The following is a 22,568-nucleotide window of genomic DNA, read 5'->3' on the forward strand; positions in this document are numbered from 1 at the left end:
ATCCTGCATGGGTGGGCAATTGGCACGATCGTGGTGAGGTTAAACCCCCACCCGTGACTAGCTCAGGGCGTTAGTCCCAGAGGGTCATGACAGAATTGTCCGTTCCGGTGGGCGAGGCGGCCGCCATTCGAGTCGAGCGGCCGATCGCACGCCGGCGGGCGCGAATTCGCAACAATATATATAATATGCAAGTCGCTGCTGTTGGCTGCCATCTCCACATGGTGGTGGCTTTTTAGGTGGTGGAAGGGAGACCTTCCAGGTCTAAAAGTATCCACCTCCATTTGTGTGTGTATATATGTGTAATGTACAAACGTGAGTGTGTATGCATAAATGGTAAAAGAAGTGTCTGTGTGTGTGTTTTATATATTTATCCACTGCCGCTGCTCACTTGCATCAACATGAAGTGATGGGAACTCAATACCTCTCAGTCTCATCCATGGATATTTCTCATATTTCTGTTAGTCTGATTGAATCCAGGAACACAACAATTATAGTTAACCACTTTAGAATTGCCACTCTTTCTTTAAAATGGAGCCTTTGAACCCTGAACTCCTTGGACTTTCGGATCCCCCACCCTGGGCTTCCTGGAGAAAAATCCGGCTGCTCGGGTATATGGAGGTTTGAATAGCGATTGGTAAAACGTCTGCTTGGGGGCGTGACTTCACTTGTTATCAACCTTTGAAAGCGAGGCTTTCTGCTGGAAGGCACGTTTGCTTATTCCTCCTCATGGTTTTGGTTATAAAGACATGAGGAAAAGTCACAGAGGGCAATCACATACTGGAAACTCATTCTTACTCCCTAAGCAAATTAACATCAGACCACCCCTCATGTGGTGACACGTTACACTTAAGCTCACAGATTCCCTACTTACTCACACTAAGATCCCACAAACTCATTCATGGACCAAGCAACTCTACATAACGCCATATTACCTATTAGATTCTTCCATCTACCCCCACAATCGTAACACAGACCCCTCCCAGGAACCGTAGCTCCTGCAAGGTTCGATGCAGGCATTACCATTCCGCCCTTAGCACTTACCGACTCACACCTAATTTGCTTATGAAATAAATTGGAAGGGGCTGTGAGATGCGAGCCATAGCTAACTTACCTATTTCTCTTAACGTTTTACACCCCTTAAACACAACAATTCAAATATTTGCAAAACTCTTGGTTCCTTGATCCTAATATAACTTGGACTTCCGGTTCTGGGTTTGGAGCGTTGGCAGGTCTCCTTCAGGGCTCTCTGCTGACGATCTCAAAGTTAAGTTTCTGGTCGTTATCTGTCCCGTTTTAACTGTTTATTTTCTCACCTGCATGTTACTGTGTGTTCCTAGTTCGGGTTTGTTTCAAAAATCGTGCTATTTTGTCAGTTTTCGTCGACCATGTCTTATCGGGTGCTTGAGGCTACCGGGTGCTACCCATCGTTCCCCTCGATGTACGATCGTGTTTATTTGTATTTTCTCCCCATTACCTTCAATTTCTTTCTTCCCACTTTCCCAACGTCCCCCATCTCTCCCAACTAAACACTCCATTTCTTGTCTTAAATAAAATAAAATAAAAACTACCTTTCTCCTTACACACTCACAAGTTTCGATTCTTCTTCTTCTTCCTCCTGCCGGCACAATCTTTATTCTACTGAGCTGACCCTCTCTCGCCATTACCTTTACAATTTCTTCCGATCTACAACCTTCTATTCCCGAATCTTACCTGTTCTTCAAAAATACATCAAAAAAAATAATCTTCCTTGTATCCTTTCGATCTCTACACCTCCTGTAACCACGTGTCTCTCTCTACTCTTCCTGGTACTTTTCATCGACCCAGCAGCTTCACACTGCATTTACCATTCCAAATTCACCACACACTTCCACGATTTTACTTCAACCTTCCCTTTTCCAAATGTTACGCAATCCTTATTTAAAATAAATAATTTCACTTTTGATGATATACCTCCCAGAGCAAAGTGCTTCTCCCATAACCACGTGATCTGTTTAGACCCCCTGCGTTTATCGATCCAAATTCACCATTTACCTCACGATTTTTTTCGACAACACTTCCATGACCGAATCTGATGAAAACTCCCTCAAACAATAATAATAATAATAATAAAAACGATCTCTTATAATGCTTCATCTTCCTCTTTCACACATGTGGTACTCTTTACTGTATCAGAATGCACTACTCTTCTACTATTTAAACAGACTGCTCTCAATTCGACCACTCCTTCATACCTTGCCGAAAAAAATCCAACTGTTACAGCGTTTCTTCTCTCCATTCTCTGAATTCACCTTTATTGCATCCATCAAGAAGTGTTTAATCGCATCTCTGACCTAAAACTTAAAAAATCCCAGTTTGCTATGAATGTTCACTTTCCATCAACCATTCTTTTTCTCCAATTTCAGTGCCAACTCATTCCTCTCACCCCTCATTCTCAAAGCAACTATCACACTCTTCTCCCTCCAAGCCTCCCTCTCACCTCTCTCAAAAACTCCCCTCTCACCTTTCTCCCACCATTCACCCCCCTCACTCATCCTTCTCAAAGTTGCCCCCTCCCTCTCATCCACAAAGCTGCCTCCTGCCCTCCACTGCCCTCTCACCTCCATCTTTTCACTCCACCTCCTCAAATGCCTGCCCCCCTCTCTTGTCCCCGCGCTCCCCCAGCAACACAGAGCCTTTTCTCCTCCTCATTCGGCCCCTCCCCTAGCTATTCTGCAATCCCCCACACTCTTTCAACAACCCTCCTTACCTCCCCCCCTCGTCCCTTGTCCTACCCTCCCCTCCCACCCCCTGCACCCAAAACCTCCTACCCTCCCTCTTCATTAATAGTGTAGACCTCAAATATCCGGGGCCTTCGCTCAAACCTTTCAGATCTTTCCATGCAGGTTGCCACTGACAAACCAGACATAATCTGCCTAACAGAAACTTTCCTCCCCCAAGATGTGTCTGATGCCCAAGTATCTCTCCCTGGTTACTCCCTCCTCCAGTATGACAGACCTGAGCCTCGTCCTGGTGGAGGAGTTGCTCTCTTCATCAAAGACTCTATTCCTCACTCTCCATGTACTGCCCTCACTCCCCCACACCCTCAGGAATACCTATGGCTACGGCTTCCCCTCCACTCCCACCTCATGTTCATATGTGTACTGTACCGTCCACCAAACAGTGATGACTCCATCTACACCTCACTATCCGAAAACATGGACCAACTTCTATCTTCTCATCCAAACTCTCTCTTCCTCATATGTGACGACTTCAATTGTCATCATGCCAGTTGGCTCGGTGTGGGTACCTCTCTCACCTGTCATGGCACTTCAGCAAAAGCTTTCTGCGAATCAATCGGTCAACTTCCCAACCCGGATCTCAACCAATGGTACTCCATCTCTTCTGGATCTGATTTTGAAAAAATTCCCTGACAATATCTGCTGTTCTTCCTCCGCTCCAATCGGTTCTTCTGACCACGTCCTTGTCAAAGTGGATATCTCTCTGGCTATTATCAGAGAACTACCTCACTGCCAGAGTCTGGCATTTCACTCAAGCCGACTGGCAGGGTCTCCAAGCAGCCATCAGACTTATAGACTGGTCTCCTATCGCTACTTTCTCCAACATCAACTCATCCTGGGAATTCTTTCCAAGAAACTTGCTCTCTCTCATGCACAGATTTATTCCCTCTCATCTTCAGTTATCCTACCCTTCCTCCCTACCTTGGTTCACCAAAGTTTGTGGTGAGGCAGTTGTCCTGAAACAACTTGCCTTTGCTCATGTAAAGCAAACCCAACTGAGGGTAATCTCAGTTCCTTCCATAAAGCTCGGAACAAGTGTGTATCTACCCTCGGGAGAGCCAGAAAACAACATCTGTCTAAGCTCAAGTCTGAACTTTCAAACCTCTCTCCCTCCTCAAAATCCTGGTGGCATCAAATCAAATCTGTTTCTGGTGTATGTTCCCCCTCCATCCCCTCCCTTACCTCAAATGGCCGCACTGCTGACACCGCACGTGAAAAGGCTGAATGCCTAAATTCTGTGTTTGCATCCAAATCTGGTGTCTGATACCCATCACTTTCTATACCCACCTTACCCAGTCATACCCAACTGTCCCTGGACTCTGTGTCCTTTTCTCCTGACAAGGTGGAGAGCTTGCTGTCAAACCTCGACTCAGATTCTACAACCGGTCCAGATGGCATCAGCCCACGTGTCCTAAAAACCTGCTCTTCTGCTCTTGCTCACCCTCTCTCTGTTCTGTTCACCCTCTCATTTGCTCAAGGTCATCTGCCATCTGCTTGGAAATCAGCAAACATTACTGCCCTGCATAAAAAAAGGTGTAAAAACAGATCCCTGCAACTACAGACCAATCAGCCTTCTCCCAATCATCAGCAAGGTTATGAAATCCATCATCGCTTCAGACATTAAATCCTTCCTCTTTCCAATAGCTTGATTTCTGATCATCAATTTGGTTTCAGACTAGGTCACTCTACCCTGGATATTCTGCTTCAGCTCTCCCAACAATGGATGGAGGTCCTCAATGCCAGACATGAAATCCGAGCCATATCTCTGGACATATCACCTACTTTTCACACGGTCTGGCACCCTGCCCTGCTCACCAACCAAACTCTCTTCCTATGGTATCCAAGGCCATCTCCATTCATGGCTCGCAGACTTCCTCTCCTGTCGCAGTCAACGTCTGGCCCTTAATGGAGTTCTTTCATCCACTCTTCCTGTCCAGGCTGGAGGTCCTCAAGGTAGCGTTCTGGGCCCTGTTCTTTTTCTTGTTTTCATCAAATGATCTCTCCGACTCTGGAAAATCCTCCATATCTCTTTGCTGATGACTCTACCCTCTGCCGTACCATGTCATCCCTCAGACCGGCAAGCAGCAGCTTCTTCGCTCACTGCAGATCTGGGTAAAATCAGAAACTGGTCCAACACGTGGAACGTGTCTTTCAATCCAGACAAATCACACTCTCACTATGTCTCTCCGAAAGGACCGTTTAGAAACCCCCCCCCCCCCATCCACTTCCTCAACAATCCTCTGGAAGAACTCCTTTCTTTCAAGCTTCTGGGTCTCATTATCTGCCATTACCTTTCCTGAGAAAGCCACATTTCAAACCTCGCCTCCAAAGCCAGTTGCCGACTGGGAATCCTCCGTCGTGCAAAGTCCTTCCCCGGCCCACCTGAGCTCCTGACCACTTACAAAGCTTTCCTCCACAGCCTGATGGAGTACTGCTCTCCCTTCTGGGCTGGTACTCCTGCCTCCCACCTTTCTCGGCTTCACGCTGTGGAAGCCAAGGCATTTCGGATCATTGGCATCTCCCGCAATGAGGCTGAGTCGTTGGGCCTCTCACTCTCTCACCGCAGGCTGGTCGGTGGTCTTTCTGTCTTCTACCGTCTTCTCTCCAGCCTCGCCCCCCCCTCCTGCTCTCTCTGCGATTTGTCCCCACCACATTTTCGCAGGGCGCACAAGGTCTGCCAAAACCCCCCTTCTGGTAAAACTACCAAAATCATGAATCACTGCTCACCTTCACCCTTTCATTCCTGTTTTTTCCCACCTTTGGAATAAACTCCCTCACTCTATTCAATCCGATTCTTCCCTCCAGGCCTTCAAAACAGCTGTTCACCACCACCTCTTATCATCCCCCATCCAAATCCTCGATCTTTTCTATCCCCGATAATCCACCCAAGCCCACCACCTTCAAATTCCCTGCTTTCCTTCCTGAAAGTCCCTGTAATATCCATCTTATATTGCTCAATGCTCATGTTCCTGACCACATCCCTCTCCCTTCCACAGATCTCCGAATGTCTCTGTTCCCCACTGTTTCGTCCTTCTCACTCCCGCCCCTCTTGTCTCATGCCCCCCTTGCTGTGCGTTGTTAGCCCTCATACGAGCCTCGACAAGGTGTACATAAAAAAAAACCAAAAAAAAAAACTCCTGAGGTGGGAATAAAATGTCAGAAAACACACAAAAACCTTCTATAATGGACAAAACCTAAACCAAAAATTTATTTTAACGTGTGTACAACCCCCTTCTGAAGACTGCGTTCATCGGTGGATGCCACAATGCCTAATGTGACCTGCAGAGCCATCCCAATTTACCTAATCAAATTTCTGTGAGCCCTGTCTCTGGAACAGGTGAATGACATGGATTTTGTGAACCCCCTCACACACTCATATATAAACCCACTATCAATCATTCATTCCAACCCTGCAAGACCATGGCTTAAATGTTATTACACACATATGTGATCCTCAGCTGAGCAGAGGGAGATACCATACAACAAAAATGGTGAGGTCTCCTACGACTTATTTGACCCCCCCCCCACCAGCTTCAACTATTGGGTCCCTGACAGCCAAACACCTCTTTTGCTGTACACCCCGCCGGGGACGGTCTCCACACATCCAGGCTCTCACGGCTTCATACGGGTCGCCAGGAGCCTCTTTACCGCTGGTTGGCCAACCAGACCTCCCCATCCAATGGGTCTCCATTTCCAGACACCACCGGCTGCCAGCGACAAATTACGTCGGAGAGGCGGGGGGGGCACAGTCACCACTCCTCCAAGCTTGATCCATTCCTGTGGTCCCACATATCTTCCCCACCCACACAATCCAACATCTCATTTCCCCCCTGTTGCCATTCAATTCTCAAACATTGCAATGCAAAAACAGTGATTGTGTTCCGAAATGCCATGGCCAACTTACATGTTATAATTTACATTCATTCTCAAAAACAATCCAATTCTTTACACATAACAGACAACACACAAGGCAATTCTGGTTTCCAAACCAATCCCTTTAGCGACCATTGAATCGCTCTCACTTGCTCTCATCCAATGTTTTTTTTTTGTATACATTGTCGATGCTCGTATGAGAGCTAACACACAACGCACAGCAAGGGGGGCATGAGACAAGAGGGGCGGGAGTGGGAAGGACAAAACAGTGGGGAACAGAGACATTCGGAGATCTGTGGAAGGGAGAGGGATGGAGTGGGGAACACAGGGTTTATGAGATGGACCTTTCAGGAAAGAAAGCAGGGAATTTGAAGGAGGTGTGTTTGGGGTGGATTAACGGGGGTAGAAAAGATCGAGGTTTTGGATGGGGGAAGATAAGAGCTGGTGGTGAACAGCTGTTTTGAAGGCCTGGAGGGAAGAATGGGATTGAAAAGAGTGAGGGAGTTTATTCCAAAGGTGGGGAAAAAGAGGAATGAAAGAGTGAAGGTGAGCAGTGATACGTGATTTTAGTAGTCCCAAATTTCTCGCAAAAACTGAACTCTTGGGACAGTAAACGTCAAGGCACCTTACCCTAAGTGTAAGTTGTAACAGGTTGGTCAGGTCTCAGCGTATCATCCACCCCTTTTAAATTTTGTCACACCCTTCTAATCCACCCTTGTGGATTCGTTACTTTCGATTTCCCTAGGTTCCAAACTTATTTATTTATTATCTTGCCAAAACAAAGTTTTTGCAAGATATGCGAGTCAGCTTGTATGTTTTTTTTATTTTTATATTTTTATTTTTGGTTTGTCTGTAATCACATATCGATCACTCTGCAGAGCACAGTTATCATTGGAAATTTTTGTAACTTCACATATCAGAGGCCTATAGAGGTCCCTTACAGCGCATAAAATTTTGAAGGTCAAGGTCAAAGGTCAAGGTCACTTTGTCGCAAATCAGGGGAGTCGACGAAACCCTTATTTTTTGAGTAATTTTGATCGGATCATCTTCAAACTTCATGGGAATATAGTTCATGGTCTGGCGCTCAGCTGATTAATTTTTGGTGGCGATCGGCCTTGACCTTCATGGTTAGCGCTGGAGGTCGAAAGTTTTTGACCCCAAGGTCAAATTTTGAAATCTTAGGTACCATATCGTGTAATACCTCAAATTGAACACCTCGATGAGTGCTTTCTCGATATGTCAAGCTTGAGACATTATGACGTCATTTGGTGACGTTATGAGGTAAACGTATATTTTTCATGGTTACTCTGTAGAACGATTCTCATCGGAATCTCTCGTAGGCAGATATTCCTCAAGGAGTCGCTCCTGGTGGATAGCAGCTCTGTTCACCTCAGTGTGACCTTAAAGAAGTCACACGTGGTCACCTTTTGGCAAGATACGGGTTGGTTTTTTTTAATTCATTTCTAAATTTGTCTATCACTTCAAAATCTTAAAATCACCCTAGCTAATGTTTGGGTTCAATCGTGCATTTTAAGCACACCCTCGATGAGGTGGCAGAGAATCAAATCAGCCACAAGAACTGTCTACAAAGCTTCTTGTGAGAGGTAGCAGGATCTCTGCCTGCATCCCCCTCCAGGATCTGGGAGACCCTAATTTCTCTCATCCACTCATAGAAACCTACATCCTCCTCCAGGGTCCAGGAGACCCTAATTTCTCTCATCCACTCTCAATAACCTACATCCTCCTCCGGGGTCTGGTAAACCCAATGTTCTCATCCATTCTCAGAAGCCTGCATCCTCCTCCCAGATCTGGTATTCAGAGAGTTCTTTCATCGTGTCCGATTTGATGCCTACATCCTCCTCTGGGATCAGGTAATCCTAGAGTCCTCTGGTCCATCCCCAATCGATGCCGACATCCTCCTCCAGGAAAAACTGTGGTCACGGCTAAAATGCAGGCAGACATTGCCACTGCTCAGCGGATCCAACCAAAACTGTATCTCCTAGGCGTACCAGGCTGAGGGCGGAACAAGGCCATGACCAGCTGACCCACAACCAGCATGAAGATAACTGCCAGGCACGCATAGACGCTGGCAACCGCACTTCTCCATCCACAATAGACAAAAGCCAGACAAACAGCCAATATGGTTTATGCAAACACAATCACCTGACCTTGGGCTGTTAAGCTCTGCTCGGCTGCCTGCGATAAGAGTTGGAGTGAGTTGAGAGGCGCTTTGGCCTTGTGCAGCTCTTGCTCCAGCTTCTCTGCTCAAATTTCCTGTTCCTTTTATTCCTGTTTGCATTTTTTACAGCTCTGACTTTTTTTTCCTGCCGACGCCTTTTCATCACCTTCTGGGTTTCGCTCTTGAATGATTGCAGTTCAGCACGCAATGCTCTGTTCTCCTGGCGCAAGCTCTTTATCAGCAGATCTCTTTTTTTACATCGGGTCCTTCTGTCATGCTGGGTTCCAGAATCAGCAAAGGCTGTGATTCGGGTTCCAGTTCAAGTTCTTACTCTTCCTCTCCTGGAATCACCACTACTGGACTCACATGCTCAACCAGTGGAAATGCCCTCATGTATGGTCCTTGCTCTCCATCGCACCACAGTTGCACCTCTATGGGACGGGAGACTCGGATATGGTATGACCTGGGTGAGAGGTGCCAAACGACATTGTCCTGCCTGTGTCATGGAAATAGCACGCGGAAGATCCAAGGATGCAGAACCTGCTTCAAAATGGCTAAGCTCACTGTCTTTACAGGCAAACAGCTCCACTGTCAGCTGAAAAACGGCACCAATGCCACTCTCTCCCGCAGCGCCAAGCTCCCTGTCCATCACTGCCAAGCCAGATGGAAAAACCGGCCACCCAATGTGGCAGTCAAATTTCTTTGTGTTCAACATGATGTAGATGGCCACAAGCCACCCACAACGGTCATGACGGTGGTTCCACACGTGACCAAACTCCCCTAGCCGAGCAACTGGAAGTGAGGAATCCTGTGGAACATTGCGGTACCCACCACGCAAAAGCTTGAGAAGCAATATGCAGAACTTCCAGCTGAGAACAGAGTTTCTGTAAAAGGAGAAAGTGCCTGCTACATTCCAGAAGGTGTTGGAACCTTGTTCTCGGTGGGTGCCCAAGATGCAATGCAGACATGTCTCTCTTCAAAGCCTGCACTTGACTCACTCCGGCCTAATTCAAGACAAGCCTCCCGCTCAACCAACTGTAAGCTGCCGTTGCTGCAACTCTCTTACACTACATGTCCTGCAAGTTGTTCTTCCACTACATGTCCTGCCATAGAAGTGTATGGTGAGCTCTTCCATTACACTGAACAACAAATTTCAAAAAATTTTTTTTACTGGAGATGTGTAAAGTGATTAAGACTAATTTGGGTACGCTGATTTCAAAAATCATAACCGTTTTGCTGTATCACGTCAGGATTTTCAGGAACAGAAATATTCCCATTGCCTAGAAGTCAGGATTTCAATGAAATTTACATATGTCTTTAACATGTCTATTTCGTACAATTGTTGTTAACTTGTGTTATATTTCTTTCTTTCAGATAAAGATGAGTAGGCGTTCCTGTACCAATCATCCTGACAACTTCTGTTATGTCTGTGGTCGGTATACCAAAAAAGATCAACAGCGAAGTATATCTACAGCAGTGAAAATGAAGGCCGCCTACTTTCACTACTTCGGGTGTAAGGTGGGGGACCAAGAACAGAGCTGGGCACCACACATCTGCTGCACAAGCTGTCACACAACCTTGACTCAGTGGTTGGTGGGCAAGCGCGAGCATGCCATTTGCGGTGCCCATGATATGGCGTGAGCCGCAGAATCATCATGATGATTGTTATTTCTGCTGCACAAGCATCGCCGGCTTCAACAAGAAGAATAAAGGTCACATCAAGTACGCTGACTGGCGTCTCTGCTCGTAAACCTGTGCCTCATGATGACGAGAACCCGTTCCAACACCTCCAGCTGATCAGAACATAGCTGTAAGCAGTGGTGAAGAGGATGGTGATGATGAACCTTTTGAACCCGACACTCAAGAATCACACCTTCTGAACCAGGGAGACTTAAATGATCTTGTAAGAGATCTCTCGCTGTCAAAGGCGTAGGCAGAGCTGCTTGGATCAAGGCTGCAGCAGTGGAATCTACTTGAACCTAACACCAAGATATCCTTGTTCAGAGCACGTCACAGAGACATGGCTGAGTTCTTTGAGATGGAAGACACGATGACATTCTGCAGTGACATCAACGGTCTGTTGAAAGAACTTGGGTGTGATCACGATCCTGCAGACTGGCGCCTCTTCATCGACTCGGGGAAGAACAGCTTGAAGGCTGTTTTGCTCCACAATGGCAACGAGAAATCATCAGTCCCACTGGCTCACGCGTTCGGCATGACAGAGACCTATGAGACTATGCGGCAGCTGCTTGATTCCATCAAGTACAATGACTTCAACTGGCACATCTGCGGAGACTTGAAAGTGGTGGCGCTGTTGTTAGGGCTGCAGTCAGGCTACACGAAATACATGTGCTTCCTTTGTCTCTGGGATAGCAGAGACGACAAGAATCACTGGACGAAGAAAGATTGGGAAGAGCGAAAAGAGCATGTACCTGGTCGACACAACGTGAAGCATGTCGCCCTTGTCGACCCAGCCAAGATTTTCCTTCCACCACTCCACATAAAGCTCGGCTTGATGAAAAGTTTTGTACGGGCAATGGATCTGAATGGGCGTGGGTTTTTTTTCCTCAAGGAAAAGTTTGGCAACACCTTGTCGGAGGCCAAGATCAAGGCTGGTGTCTTTGTTGGACCGCAAATCCGACAGATTATGAAGGACGAAACTTTTCCGACAACTCTAAACCCCAAAGAGCTGGCAGAGTGGAGGAGCTTCAAAGCTGTGACGGACAACTTCTTGGGGAATGAGCGCGCGGACAACTATGAAGAAATAGTGCAGCAGCTGCTGGAGTCCTTCAGGAAACTTGGCTCCAGGATGTCCCTGAAAATCCATTTCCTACACCAGCACCTGAACTTCTTCCCTGACAACTTGGGAGCAGTCTCGGACGAGCACCGCGAGCGATTCCACCAAGAGATTTCACTCATGGAGACGCGTTACCAAGGGCGGCACAACCCGAACATGATGGGCGATTTCTGCTGGTTCCTGCATCGTGAAACTGACACAGAGCAGCACAAACGCAAAGCCAAATGCCTAAAGCATTTTTAATTACATTCTAGTGGAGTTTTTCTGTAATTTCTATAATTTTGAAGCATTCATGATGAAATAAATGAATAAATGAATTTTTGTAAATTTCATTGAAATCCTGACTTCTAGGCAATGGGAATATTTCTGTTACTGAAAATCCTGACGTGATACAGCAAAACGGTTATGATTTTTGAAATCAGCGTACCCAAATTAGTCTAAATCACTTTACACATCTCCAGTAAAAAATTTTTGTTGTTCAGTGTTATCAGGAGAGGGTATTTATCCAGGATGATGATTGTGTTCACAGCACGCAGACCAATGCAAATGTGGAGTCCCCCGTACTTTTTTTTTTGCGATTGCCGAATTAGGGATCCAAGGAGAGGAATTAATGGGCTCAATCTCGTAATCTAGCAGGGCTTTTCGCTATCTGTCAGCCTGTCATTTGATTCTGCAGGGCAGTGGCATACTGAAAGCGGTGCAGGGAGGGGGGGGGATTTACATCTGAGTACCAGGTTCTGTGGCGGGGGAACCAAATTCACAACCAGTTTAACAAGTTCACCAAGAATTTAGCTATTCTCATAAAATTATGGATCATTAAGATATTTGTGTTATGTGTGATAGCGTGACATAAATATTAGTATATCAGCAGAAATATCATGTCTCGGGGAAATCCCTTGTTTTTCAGTGTTAGATTGATGAAAATAGAATACTAGTGAGGTACCAGTGCTACGCACGGGACGCGCGTAATCACAAACGCTCTCCAGTCATGGTGTCCCGGTAAGAGTGAACCACGCGATCACGAACCTTCTTGAGTCACAGTTTCTCGGCAGCAGATTCGCTTATGTCGGCACATCACCTGGGCATCTGGCATGGTACAGAACAGGCGTCATTCCGCCATGTCATGTTGACAAGATAGGCTTGAGAGCCAACAGCCAAGGAAAAGCAGAGAGCAAAGAGGAAGAAAGGATCGTGTGGGGGAAAGATTGAAATTTTAATATAAATATCCTCGGGGTGGAAGCTGGAGGTCGGCACAAAATTATGTTTTGTGTGCTGTCCCTTAGTACCCTGGCAGTGCGGCAGCAGAGCGCGTTTACGGGCATCTATCACATTCTCCAAGCCCGAGTACGAGTGGGTATGTCTGGAAGGAGAAAATCCAGCAGTTCCAGGGCAGATCCAGAAAGGCAAGTGGGGGTGAAAGCAAAAGTCCAGCCATCCCATCCTTGTAGTCAAATGTTCAGGTGTAAAAACCCAACTCCAACAACTTTAGTGAAGCGAACTAAACAGGATGTTTATTAAGTGGCTTGCACCATCCTTATAAACATGGCCTCTCTGTCTTTGCCGTGAAGCACTCACCTCCACTCCCTTACGGCAACGCAAAACTATCCACATAAACACATCATGGGACTGGGACCATGAACGGGGCCAGGACCGGGATCGGGACCAGGACCGGGACCGGGACCGGGAGCAAGCGTATAACTCCATCTTGTTCGTCTTGCGCAATTATTGACCCGATGCACTAAGCGAGTGACGTCACAGTGGAAGGTAAGGCTCCGCCATATTGAGTGGCAAAAAATCATGGCTACCACGCACGTGTCACGCGAACTTCTGGGCTATTTCCATGGATTAGATGATATTTCTAAGAAGAGGTACTGTGAAAAACTGAAGCTGTGTGGTTTTAGTGAAGATCCTTATATTATTTCAAAGAATAAATGGACAACAGAAAGGAAATTTTGGCCTCAAATCGTTTTCCCTGACATCTATGTTTACCTTGTTGAAACGCCGAGTCCTTACACTCAAGCCAGCCTGAAAGCCTTTAAGAGTATGGACGCTTATTCATATTATGTCGCCGGGTTTGTTAGTGACATAATCTCGATGAAAACTGACAAGAACTGTATTATCGTGATGGCAAAGGTAATATAAGGCTGTTTTCTTTCATTTCACTATTATTGTACTCGTTGTTGCTTGTTTTGTTCAGCAACCAGCGTCACTTTTTTTGAACCTGACTGCTGCCACAAGTTAATTTTAAGTGAAGCTCTTGTCTAAATGCTAAGTTTGTAGAAAATCTTCGTTCGTCAGTTTGCTTATAGATACATTATATTTTTTCCATGACAAACATACTGTATAACGCCACACACACTGCTGTGGATATTTCCAAGTACTAGTTTTTTTATGTATTATACATATCGATGTGACTTTCTGTAGTGAAAATGTGACACTGATTTTTTTTTTCACATTTCTAAAATGCAATTTAAAAAACTATTTAATTTAATCTGCGATGTAATAGCAATAAGACAAGTTTCGAGGAAACAACAAAGAACTGTGCGCGTTAGACGGCTGTGAGAAAGGCGATCTCGCCTATCTCATTCTGTCAACAAAACAAGGGATATAACGCATTTTAATGATACAAATCAGACAATATTTTGTAACCACCGGCTATTTAATACCAACTACTGAAATAACGTATCAGAAATTAGTTACATACCGGAGACAAAATGAAGGCCGCACAACCAGTCATGTTCGCCAGGTCGCCATTTTTCTCTTCTCAGAACCGATATCCAAAGATTTTGTGTCTACTTCGGCGGGAAAGCGGTAAAACTGCACTCCAGAGCCTTTACTATATGGCCGAGTACATCCCGGGGCACAACAACTCTTACCCATTTGCAGAAAAAAAAAATCGCTTGCTTGGAAATAACGGTGTAGTTGAAGTGGAGACGATCGGTGTTATGGACGCGGTAATGCCACTCAATATGGCGGAGCTGCCACAGTCACGTGACCGGTGACGTCATCTGAATAAGGGCTATTGCAGTGAACGGTCAGGTGCGAGACCATGTTCGTGTCGTTCCAAGGGTGGTGGTGCGTCATGGTGGGTGGTGGCCGCACCACCTGCTGGTCATGTTTTTAATTACCGCACCTCAGTGAGCATGATCATGTACAGTGCGTGGGATGTTTCAGTGAACTTTATTTATTAAACTTGCAACGTTTGGGTCAAGTGGTCCACGACGCATTTGACTGAAGCCCCAAAACAACAACTCGAATCGATAACGTTATCAGTTCTCAAACGAACTCACTTTTGTTGTATTCAAAGCGCATCTGAGGAGAAAAAGTAATCGTCGTTGAAAGTTGTTCGTGGTGACGAACAAAAAGGCCGTTTTAAAACCGACCGTCATTGTTGTGAGAATTGTACATATTATATACACACACCGGGATTGATTACCAGGATGGTCACGTGCAAGCCGTGACGCTGCCCCCTGGCTCACCCGGCGACTCGCCCGCCCTTCTTACCTCGCGTCTTCTTCTTCCTCGGTTTATTCTTCTTCACATATAATTTTATTTTTCTGTCGTTACCCTCTCATTTTTTTTTCTTCATTTTGATTTCTCTCTTGTTTTTGTAATTGCTCCCCCCTCTTTCTGCTCCCCCTCCTCCCATCCTTTTTCTCGTAGACTCAGTCCTCCTCTCTCCCTCCCCCACTCTATCTCTCGTGCACTATTTATCTCCGCTCAGTTCCCTACCTTTCCGCAATGGCGATTCTCAGCCGCCTACTCCCCCATCCTCCACCGGTTTACCTCAGGCTCGTCCCGGTCACCGTCCTGGCCGCTCTTCCCGCCGCCGCCGCGCTCGTGATCGCTGTGCGCGCGAGGCGCCGTCACAGGGACAGGTAAGGACCAGAAGGCGATCTTGACCACATCGAACGTCCGGGTCCGGGTCCGGGTCCGGGTCCCTTTGACTTTGTTATTCCGCCTTCCCTGCCGGTTCACCCTAATCCTAAATCATGACCCCGTGCACGCGTTGTTTTTGCCGCTATGTATGAATCCACTTGGAATGCGTTTCTGGAGCAGATTAAACATTTCGATTCGTAAATAGAGAATGAAAACGAGTTCGTAAACTCGTGATGACGTCACAATCGGGCCATTCCACTCGGACTTTGCGTCGTCTGATCGCCACGTTTCATCACCGACCCGAGTACGAACGATTGGTGCTCAACAAGCGGTGAGATGCAAAGCAAAAAAGGCAACTTGGCAAGGTTGCACATTAAGCCGGATATCCCGTCTGCTTGTATGAGTTAAAGATCCCACCGTGTCTCACGACGAGGAACATTGGCCGAGGAGGAGGCCATTCGACCCATCATGCCTGTGCTACACCACCACCATTTACTGTCAACCCATCAACACCACACCTGCAAGTCTCACCAGTATCCCAATACCCATCCATCTCCAATGCATCTAGGTACCTCTGTAATTCCAATTCAAACCTATCTACTCTCTATGCTGCCACTACCTTCGGAGGGAGACCATTACACGCATGAACTACTCTCTGACTGAAAGACCCGTCTTAATATTGTTTGAAGTTTCCTCTTCTTTACTTTTAGCCGATGGCTGGTGGTCCGATCACTATTCTGCATTTATTCCATCGAGCCTTCATATCGGATCTCATAATCACCTCCTTTATCATGTATAAAATCCTGTGTCCTTCAGCCGCTCATCAAAGCTTTGTCGAGCGAGGCCCGGAATCGATCTAGTCGTCCTATGCTGAACCCTCTCTATGACAGCTATGTTCTTCTTCGAGTACTCGGCGAGTCATCACCGGCACTCTGAACAAATTTCAAGTTCCCGCCTAAATCGGCTCCAGTCGAATGTCTGGCCTGGCCATGGCGGTTTGGAAAAGACTCGGTCCAAAAATGTTCTCTGGCCAACCGCACAAGAAGGTGGGAATAATTGGGGCTGCAGTAGTTGTGTTAGCAGTAGTAGTAGTAGTAGTAGTAGTAGTAGTAGTAGTTTTGTTTGATGGTAAGTTACTGCAGAGGTCAGCGCTCAAGGCAGAAGAAACCTCAGCAAGACAGAAACTGTCTGTTTGGTGCCAGTTCATAGTCAGAACTGCAGTTGACAAGAGTGGAGCCTTTTAAGAGATTCAAAAAAAAAATACACCACAAAGATAGATAACAAGGAAGAAACAGAAAATAACTCAAATGGCAGTCGGTAGAGCACACACCTCTGCCAGGCTGAACAGTTTACGTTTTGTATCCCACTTCTGGCGTATAGCGGCTTCGCTGCCGGGTAGCTATCATTTTGTTGGGATGCGACTATACCGCTGATGCTGTGCCCCTCTACCAGTCCACTGGTACTCATTTCGCCGCGAAAGGATGATGGGCTGAGTCAACCCCCACCTTGTGTTAATTCAGCAGCCAACAGGGCTCAAACTCAGGACCCTAAGATCCTAAGCCAGCCACCCAAACCACGAAGCCAACACCAGGCTTGTATCCCACATTTTTTTGGCCCGACCTCTCAATGGTGAAGAATCACTTACAAAATCCTATTATCTGGATTCAGATCTTCACCAAACTCGAAATCAATTCATCTTTGTCACACAATCAACCCGTCCACCAAGTTTCATCAGAATCCATGCAGAACTTTTGAAGATATCCTGCTCGCACACAAACAGGGTTGAAAACATAACCTCTGTCGACCTTTGGTGGCAGAGGTAAATACAAGCATCAATTATTAAGAGTCCAAATTGCCACGAACCTCTGAATATTCCCAGAGTCTTGTGTTGCCTTCAACTCAGAAATTACACGTGAGCGTAAAGCTTTCACGCACGTCGAACTATTGTCAATCTTTGTTTTCCTCGCTTTAGAAATTGCCAGCTTTGCAGAGGCCAATATAAAATTTATGAGAATGTCCCAAGACTTTCTTACCTTTCGGACAGGATGTCAAAAAATATAAACGTGCTAGTGAAAAGTGAACCCTGATATAAGTGCAATGGTGTCGGGATTAAAACGGGGATTTGAATTCCACGACTGAATACCAGTGGTCACACCACCCATGAGTGGAGGATGGAAAGGTCTCCACGTCCACCGGGTTAATTTGAGGCAAGTCGGTGCTGAAGAACGTATGACCGTAGTAAATCCGCCGATAGGAATAGCCAAGCGAGCTTGTCGACAATTCATTAAATGCCGTAGCTTAGTGCGCCAACTCAAATTGTCTGTCTAATGGGTTATTAAGCCAATTCACATAGCTCTATGGTTCCAGCCCCCGGCGACCACACACACACAAGTTCTCATCAAATAAGAAAGGGGAGAGAAAACATGGAAGAAGAACAGCATGGCCACAAAGCACCGATCATGACTGTAACAAAGGAGAAAATTCTAAAACCACCCAGTATGCCTTCGGAACCTCGACGCACTGAAACGATTCACCTTATCCATTCACTTGGGGCACACTTGGCATGGAGAGAAGGAGGTAAGATGGAGGAGATGCCAATAAACTACTACGGTGTGGGTCCATTCTGCACACCATGCAGATCTGCTCTCCCACTATTTCTCCCGACTGTCTCGTGTGGGGCTTAGCCTCACAGTGCCTCGTGTGCCGGTCCAATCACGTTCTTCATGCACCATGAACCACAAATCACAGGAACAGCAGGCTGGGAGAAGTGCCACAAACCTGAAAAGCAGCAGGGACGAGCAAGCAACCACAATCACACCCACCGGTGTGTACGCACTTTTATAATGTCCCGTGGGCAGTGTTGTGCCCATTGGCTGACACGGCCTATCGGGCGCTGATTGGTGGGTAAACCGGGGAAATTCCATACCCACCCAGTCAGTTGGCCTTGAGCATGCCAGATGTCCATATATCATCATGTCCATAGCCTGTCAGGACTTTTAGCCCACATTGTTGGCCATTGATTGCTGCAAGCTGCTCACGATGGAAAAGTACAGACAGGGACAGATGGAATTGGGACAAGGGTTTAAGATTTTAGTGAAGGTGGAAAGACAGAGCTTAGCCACAAACACTGGGGTAGGGGAGATGAGGACCCTCTAAACACGTGCTCGATACATATCTGTCATGGGAATTACGTCACAATTATTATACCATGCAAGGCTGGTGTTGGCTTGACGCTTCGGTGGCTTGCTTAATATCTTAGGGTCCTGAGTTGTTTGAGCCCCTGTCGTGACGTTGAAATAACACCAGGTGGGTTTACTCAGCCCGTCATCCTTCTGAGGTCGGCAAAATGAGAACCAGCTTGCTGAGGTAATAAGCCATTCGAGTATCCTGCATCGGAGTGACGACCCGTCGAGGACTGTACTCGATGAAACTGCCTCGGCAGCCCTATGTGCCTCACGGTGTGAAAGGAATGGTTAATATTATTAGTATAACAATCACCATGAAATAACTATGTTAATCTATTCCCCATTTACCCGTAACAATAGATTCTTACCCAGCAAAAAAAATGGCTGAAGGCTAGGGCATTGCACATTTGCATAAAAGTTTCCAATGCACTACAGAAGCAACATCCATCAGGAAACAATAAATGTTGCAATGGAGACCCAGAGCTGAGTACTCCATGAAATACCGAGTTAACCCCTTCAATTCGGGACACCCACTATTCTGGGTATTGGTGGAAGATAGATGGACATTGTGGTCGAACGGACAAGGTAGTATAAGAAATCCTCACCAGGTAGTATCTAACAAACCTGCGAGTGCAATAAAGGGAAGTGAATGAATGACGAGGACGTATATCACCATCCTTGGTAGTCCACAGGACACTCTAGATGCACTCGAGACTTTGCTCACGCTACGTGCAGGAGGTGGTTGGGAGAGATCATAAGCTTGCGGAGACCTGATCTTAAAAGCCATAAGGTTGCTGGGGCTATCATACACAGGTTGGTATCCACCAGGATTCTCTAAATAAACTAGGCAATCAGGAGGCAAGGAGTTTCTTACTTTCTGGGGCATCCTGGAAGTCTTATTATTGCAAGCTCCTCAGGTGGGAGAAACCCCCTCTTCCCATCATCTAAGAGACATCCAACTATCGTTATCTTTTCAAAAAATAATTTTTTCCTCATCGAGAAAGAAGGTAACGTTTGAGATTGCAAAACGGGGTTGAAAAAAATGTGGCTCTTCCAACAGTTCGTTAACAGGGCTGAGGCCAATTTCCTCTTTCCATATTAACTACATTCTAAGCGTTCAGCACTTCTAGTACGGTGGCGTAGCTGAAAAATATACAACAATTGTGCATTTAGTGATACAAGCATCAAATTTGTCACAGAGATAGACCAATATATTGTGAACAGACCTGGATATTGAGACATTGTGTACTCTGCCCCTGACAGCCGTGGCAGCCATTTTACAAAATGGTTGCAGGATGATAGTTACTTTGTGGAATTGGTCAAGTAAGAGAAAGTAGGTGGTCTAAGTGGTGTTAAGTGAACACTGCAAGGCTAAAGAAGACTTTTTTTAGTAATGGATATTTAGAAACCACACATTAACGTGGTTTTATTGACATTTACATGAGACTGTTGTGTTCTGAAATGTATATGGCACACAGGCTACAACAAAATCATTAACTTTACCTTTGAATCAAACTGTAAATACCCCAACATTGTCATAGTCAATGTTTCCACCATGTCTCATGGGATATCAGAGTGTCAGTGCTGAGAACACTTCCCCTCATGCTCCAAACTGACGATTCTCCGATCAACCCATTCGCCAGAGAAGGATGGATGTTGGAGCAGGGAGATGGCAGTACGATGGAAAGACTCCTTCACTGTTGTTGTACTGGGGTTGTGATCAATGTTGTCGACAGCAGCAGTTGTAAACACACTGCCACGCATCTTGGGAGGGCAGACTACTTGGTATTGGTGGAACTGCTGGCAGAGTGTCTCACATTTTGTGTCGAGAGCTGGAAAACATGGTCGCAGGAGATGCTCGTGTCAGGTTGGAAAGCCTGGCAACCAATTCCCTCTTGTGTGTGTGTGTGTGTGTGTGTGTGTGTGTGTGTGTGTGTGTGTGTGTGTGTGTGTGTGTGTGTGTGTGTGTGTGTGTGTGTGTGTGAGCATACAACATCAGCCCGAGGTCGGTGGGAACTGGTGTTTCCTGAGATGAGCTGTGCCCGACAAAGACGGAGGCTGTGGTGCTCGGTGTCCGCTTGTGCTTAACACTGTTGAACTTCAACAATATGGCGATGGAAAGTGCTGCAGGTGTGGTGTCTGCCATCTGGTCTTTGATACTGGGCCCTTCCAGGACCATGCTCACCAGGGCAGGAAACAGTGGCAGCAAAGATTCTTCTTGTCATCCATCTGGAAAACCAGTGAAGGGCTTGGCTTCTCCAAACATTTGTCGACAGACCACCTGTGCTGCACGAGCAAGATGGACTGCATCACTGTCACTCTCCAGCGTGCAGGCTTTGGCAAGAGGAGATTGGGACCATAATCTTTGCAGAGTGTTGGTGCTGTTTGTTTGGTGCCAGTTCATAGTCTCCTTTGTTTGTTCAAGCAGTCTCCTTGGCAATTGGGCACAATCCTGAACGGGTTGCCAATCCGACACAGTATACCAGCATGCTGGCACTCATTTTGCCGACCTCGGAAGGATGACAGGCCGAGTTAACCACACCTGGTATTAATTCAACAGTTGAGCGGGATTTTAACTCAGGATCCTAGGATCCAAAGGCCACCACCCTAACCATTAAGCCAACACCAGGCATGGCAAAAGAGCAAAATAAAAATCTTCATTGAATGCCAGCAGGACATCTCTCCCCTTGTTGTGGGCCCTCATATCTGGGAACTGTGCCAGGAGTTGTTCTTTCAGTTGTGTCTTGTAATCTCTGCCATGCAGTCCCATCGCTAGGGGGGGTGGCATTTGGGTGCAATGCCCCCCCATGGCGCACCTGGTGCCCCCCCCCCCCACTTGCACGCCACCCATTTATGCCCTGTTGCACCCTGTGAACAACTTAGTGTTTAAGGACGAGCGCCCACTGTGAACTCCTTGCTGTTTCAGAGTTCACCTGTGTGAACTAAAACCCTTTTTCCAGATGTTCAACATGGTGAATAATCAGGCCTTCTTGGATAAACTGTTCTTTAATAATACCCTTCTTTGAATAACGGTCAAGAGATAAGTGTGCGCTTGCCAGCGCATCTCCAAAAGCAATTGGCAAGACAATACAGTCCAAGCCCACAAAATAAAAGATAATAACGCAAGCACCAACGCCAGCAGCCAAGACGACAGACAGCCGCAAGACCTCGTGTCGAATGTCGATGCTGCGAGTGGTTATATTTTTCATGGATCATTTAGTTTTAAGGAATAGCCAATCAGCGTCTTCGATATGGAGGCCCTATTAAGCAGGTTACCTGATTGGTTGTAAGTTAGGTATAAATGTAATATAGTCATAATATGAATAAGGAAAAGACATAAATTTACATAATTAAAGATGAAGTGCACCGTGTGACCTTCACAACCCTCCATCTTACAAAAGTAATTTTCTAATTAAAATTAAAAATTTGTGTGTTTGCAATCGTGCTTACATTTGAAATTATGCAGATAAAACCTGTTTTTGGTGCATGCATCACTTAATAAATAAAACAGTCAACCGTCAAATCTGGCGAGTCACGAGATTAGTGACACGAGTCACGAGGGACGAGTCACGGAGAGCGCTAGCTAGCAGCAGTAGAAAAAGACATGGATATATGAAAATGGCTAAGAAAAGGAAAAAATGCAACCGACGAAAATAAAGAAGATGATGAAAGACATGTTGTGGGAGGAGTTGGAGGAGGAGGAGGAGGAGGAGGAGGAGGAGGAGGAGGAGGAGGAGGAGGAGACGATCATGTCGATGAAATACCTACAGAAGCTGGCCAACCTGGCCAAGCCAGCAACGTTAGCCCTTCGGCTGGAGCCCCAGCGCAGGCAGCCGGGTTGCCATACTCGGCGGCAGCCTCGGGATCGGGTGTGACTG

The 22,568-nt window shown here is 46.4% G+C and overlaps 1 protein-coding gene and 1 long non-coding RNA gene across 6 annotated transcripts in view; one reads left to right on the top strand and one right to left on the bottom strand.

The window, feature by feature from the left end:
* Window positions 1-15,078, bottom strand: part of LOC147025201 (uncharacterized) — a 48,617-nt gene extending 33,539 nt beyond the window's left edge. Inside the window, exon 1 of the long non-coding RNA XR_015059390.1 lies at window positions 14,331-15,078. This is a non-coding gene — a long non-coding RNA (uncharacterized LOC147025201). The remainder of the gene's footprint in view (window positions 1-14,330) is intronic.
* Window positions 15,079-15,189: 111 nt separating this feature from the next.
* Window positions 15,190-22,568, top strand: part of ABCD3 (ATP binding cassette subfamily D member 3) — a 104,140-nt gene continuing 96,761 nt past the window's right edge. For 3 of the 5 annotated variants that reach the window (XR_015059389.1, XM_085885910.1, XM_085885912.1), the window contains exon 1: window positions 15,190-15,504. Coding sequence is in view for 2 of the 5 variants with exons in the window: in XM_085885910.1 (XP_085742036.1) it covers window positions 15,368-15,504 (137 nt within the window). In the remaining 3 variants the exon portion in view is untranslated. The remainder of the gene's footprint in view (window positions 15,505-22,568) is intronic. The other 2 variants (XM_085885914.1, XM_085885913.1) reach the window with 2 other exon arrangements.

This window comes from Eptatretus burgeri, chromosome 6 (assembly GCF_056783735.1).
Source record: "Eptatretus burgeri isolate ZD-2024b chromosome 6, Ebu_testis_v1, whole genome shotgun sequence".
In the NCBI taxonomy this organism is placed as follows: Eukaryota; Metazoa; Chordata; class Myxini; order Myxiniformes; family Myxinidae; genus Eptatretus; species Eptatretus burgeri.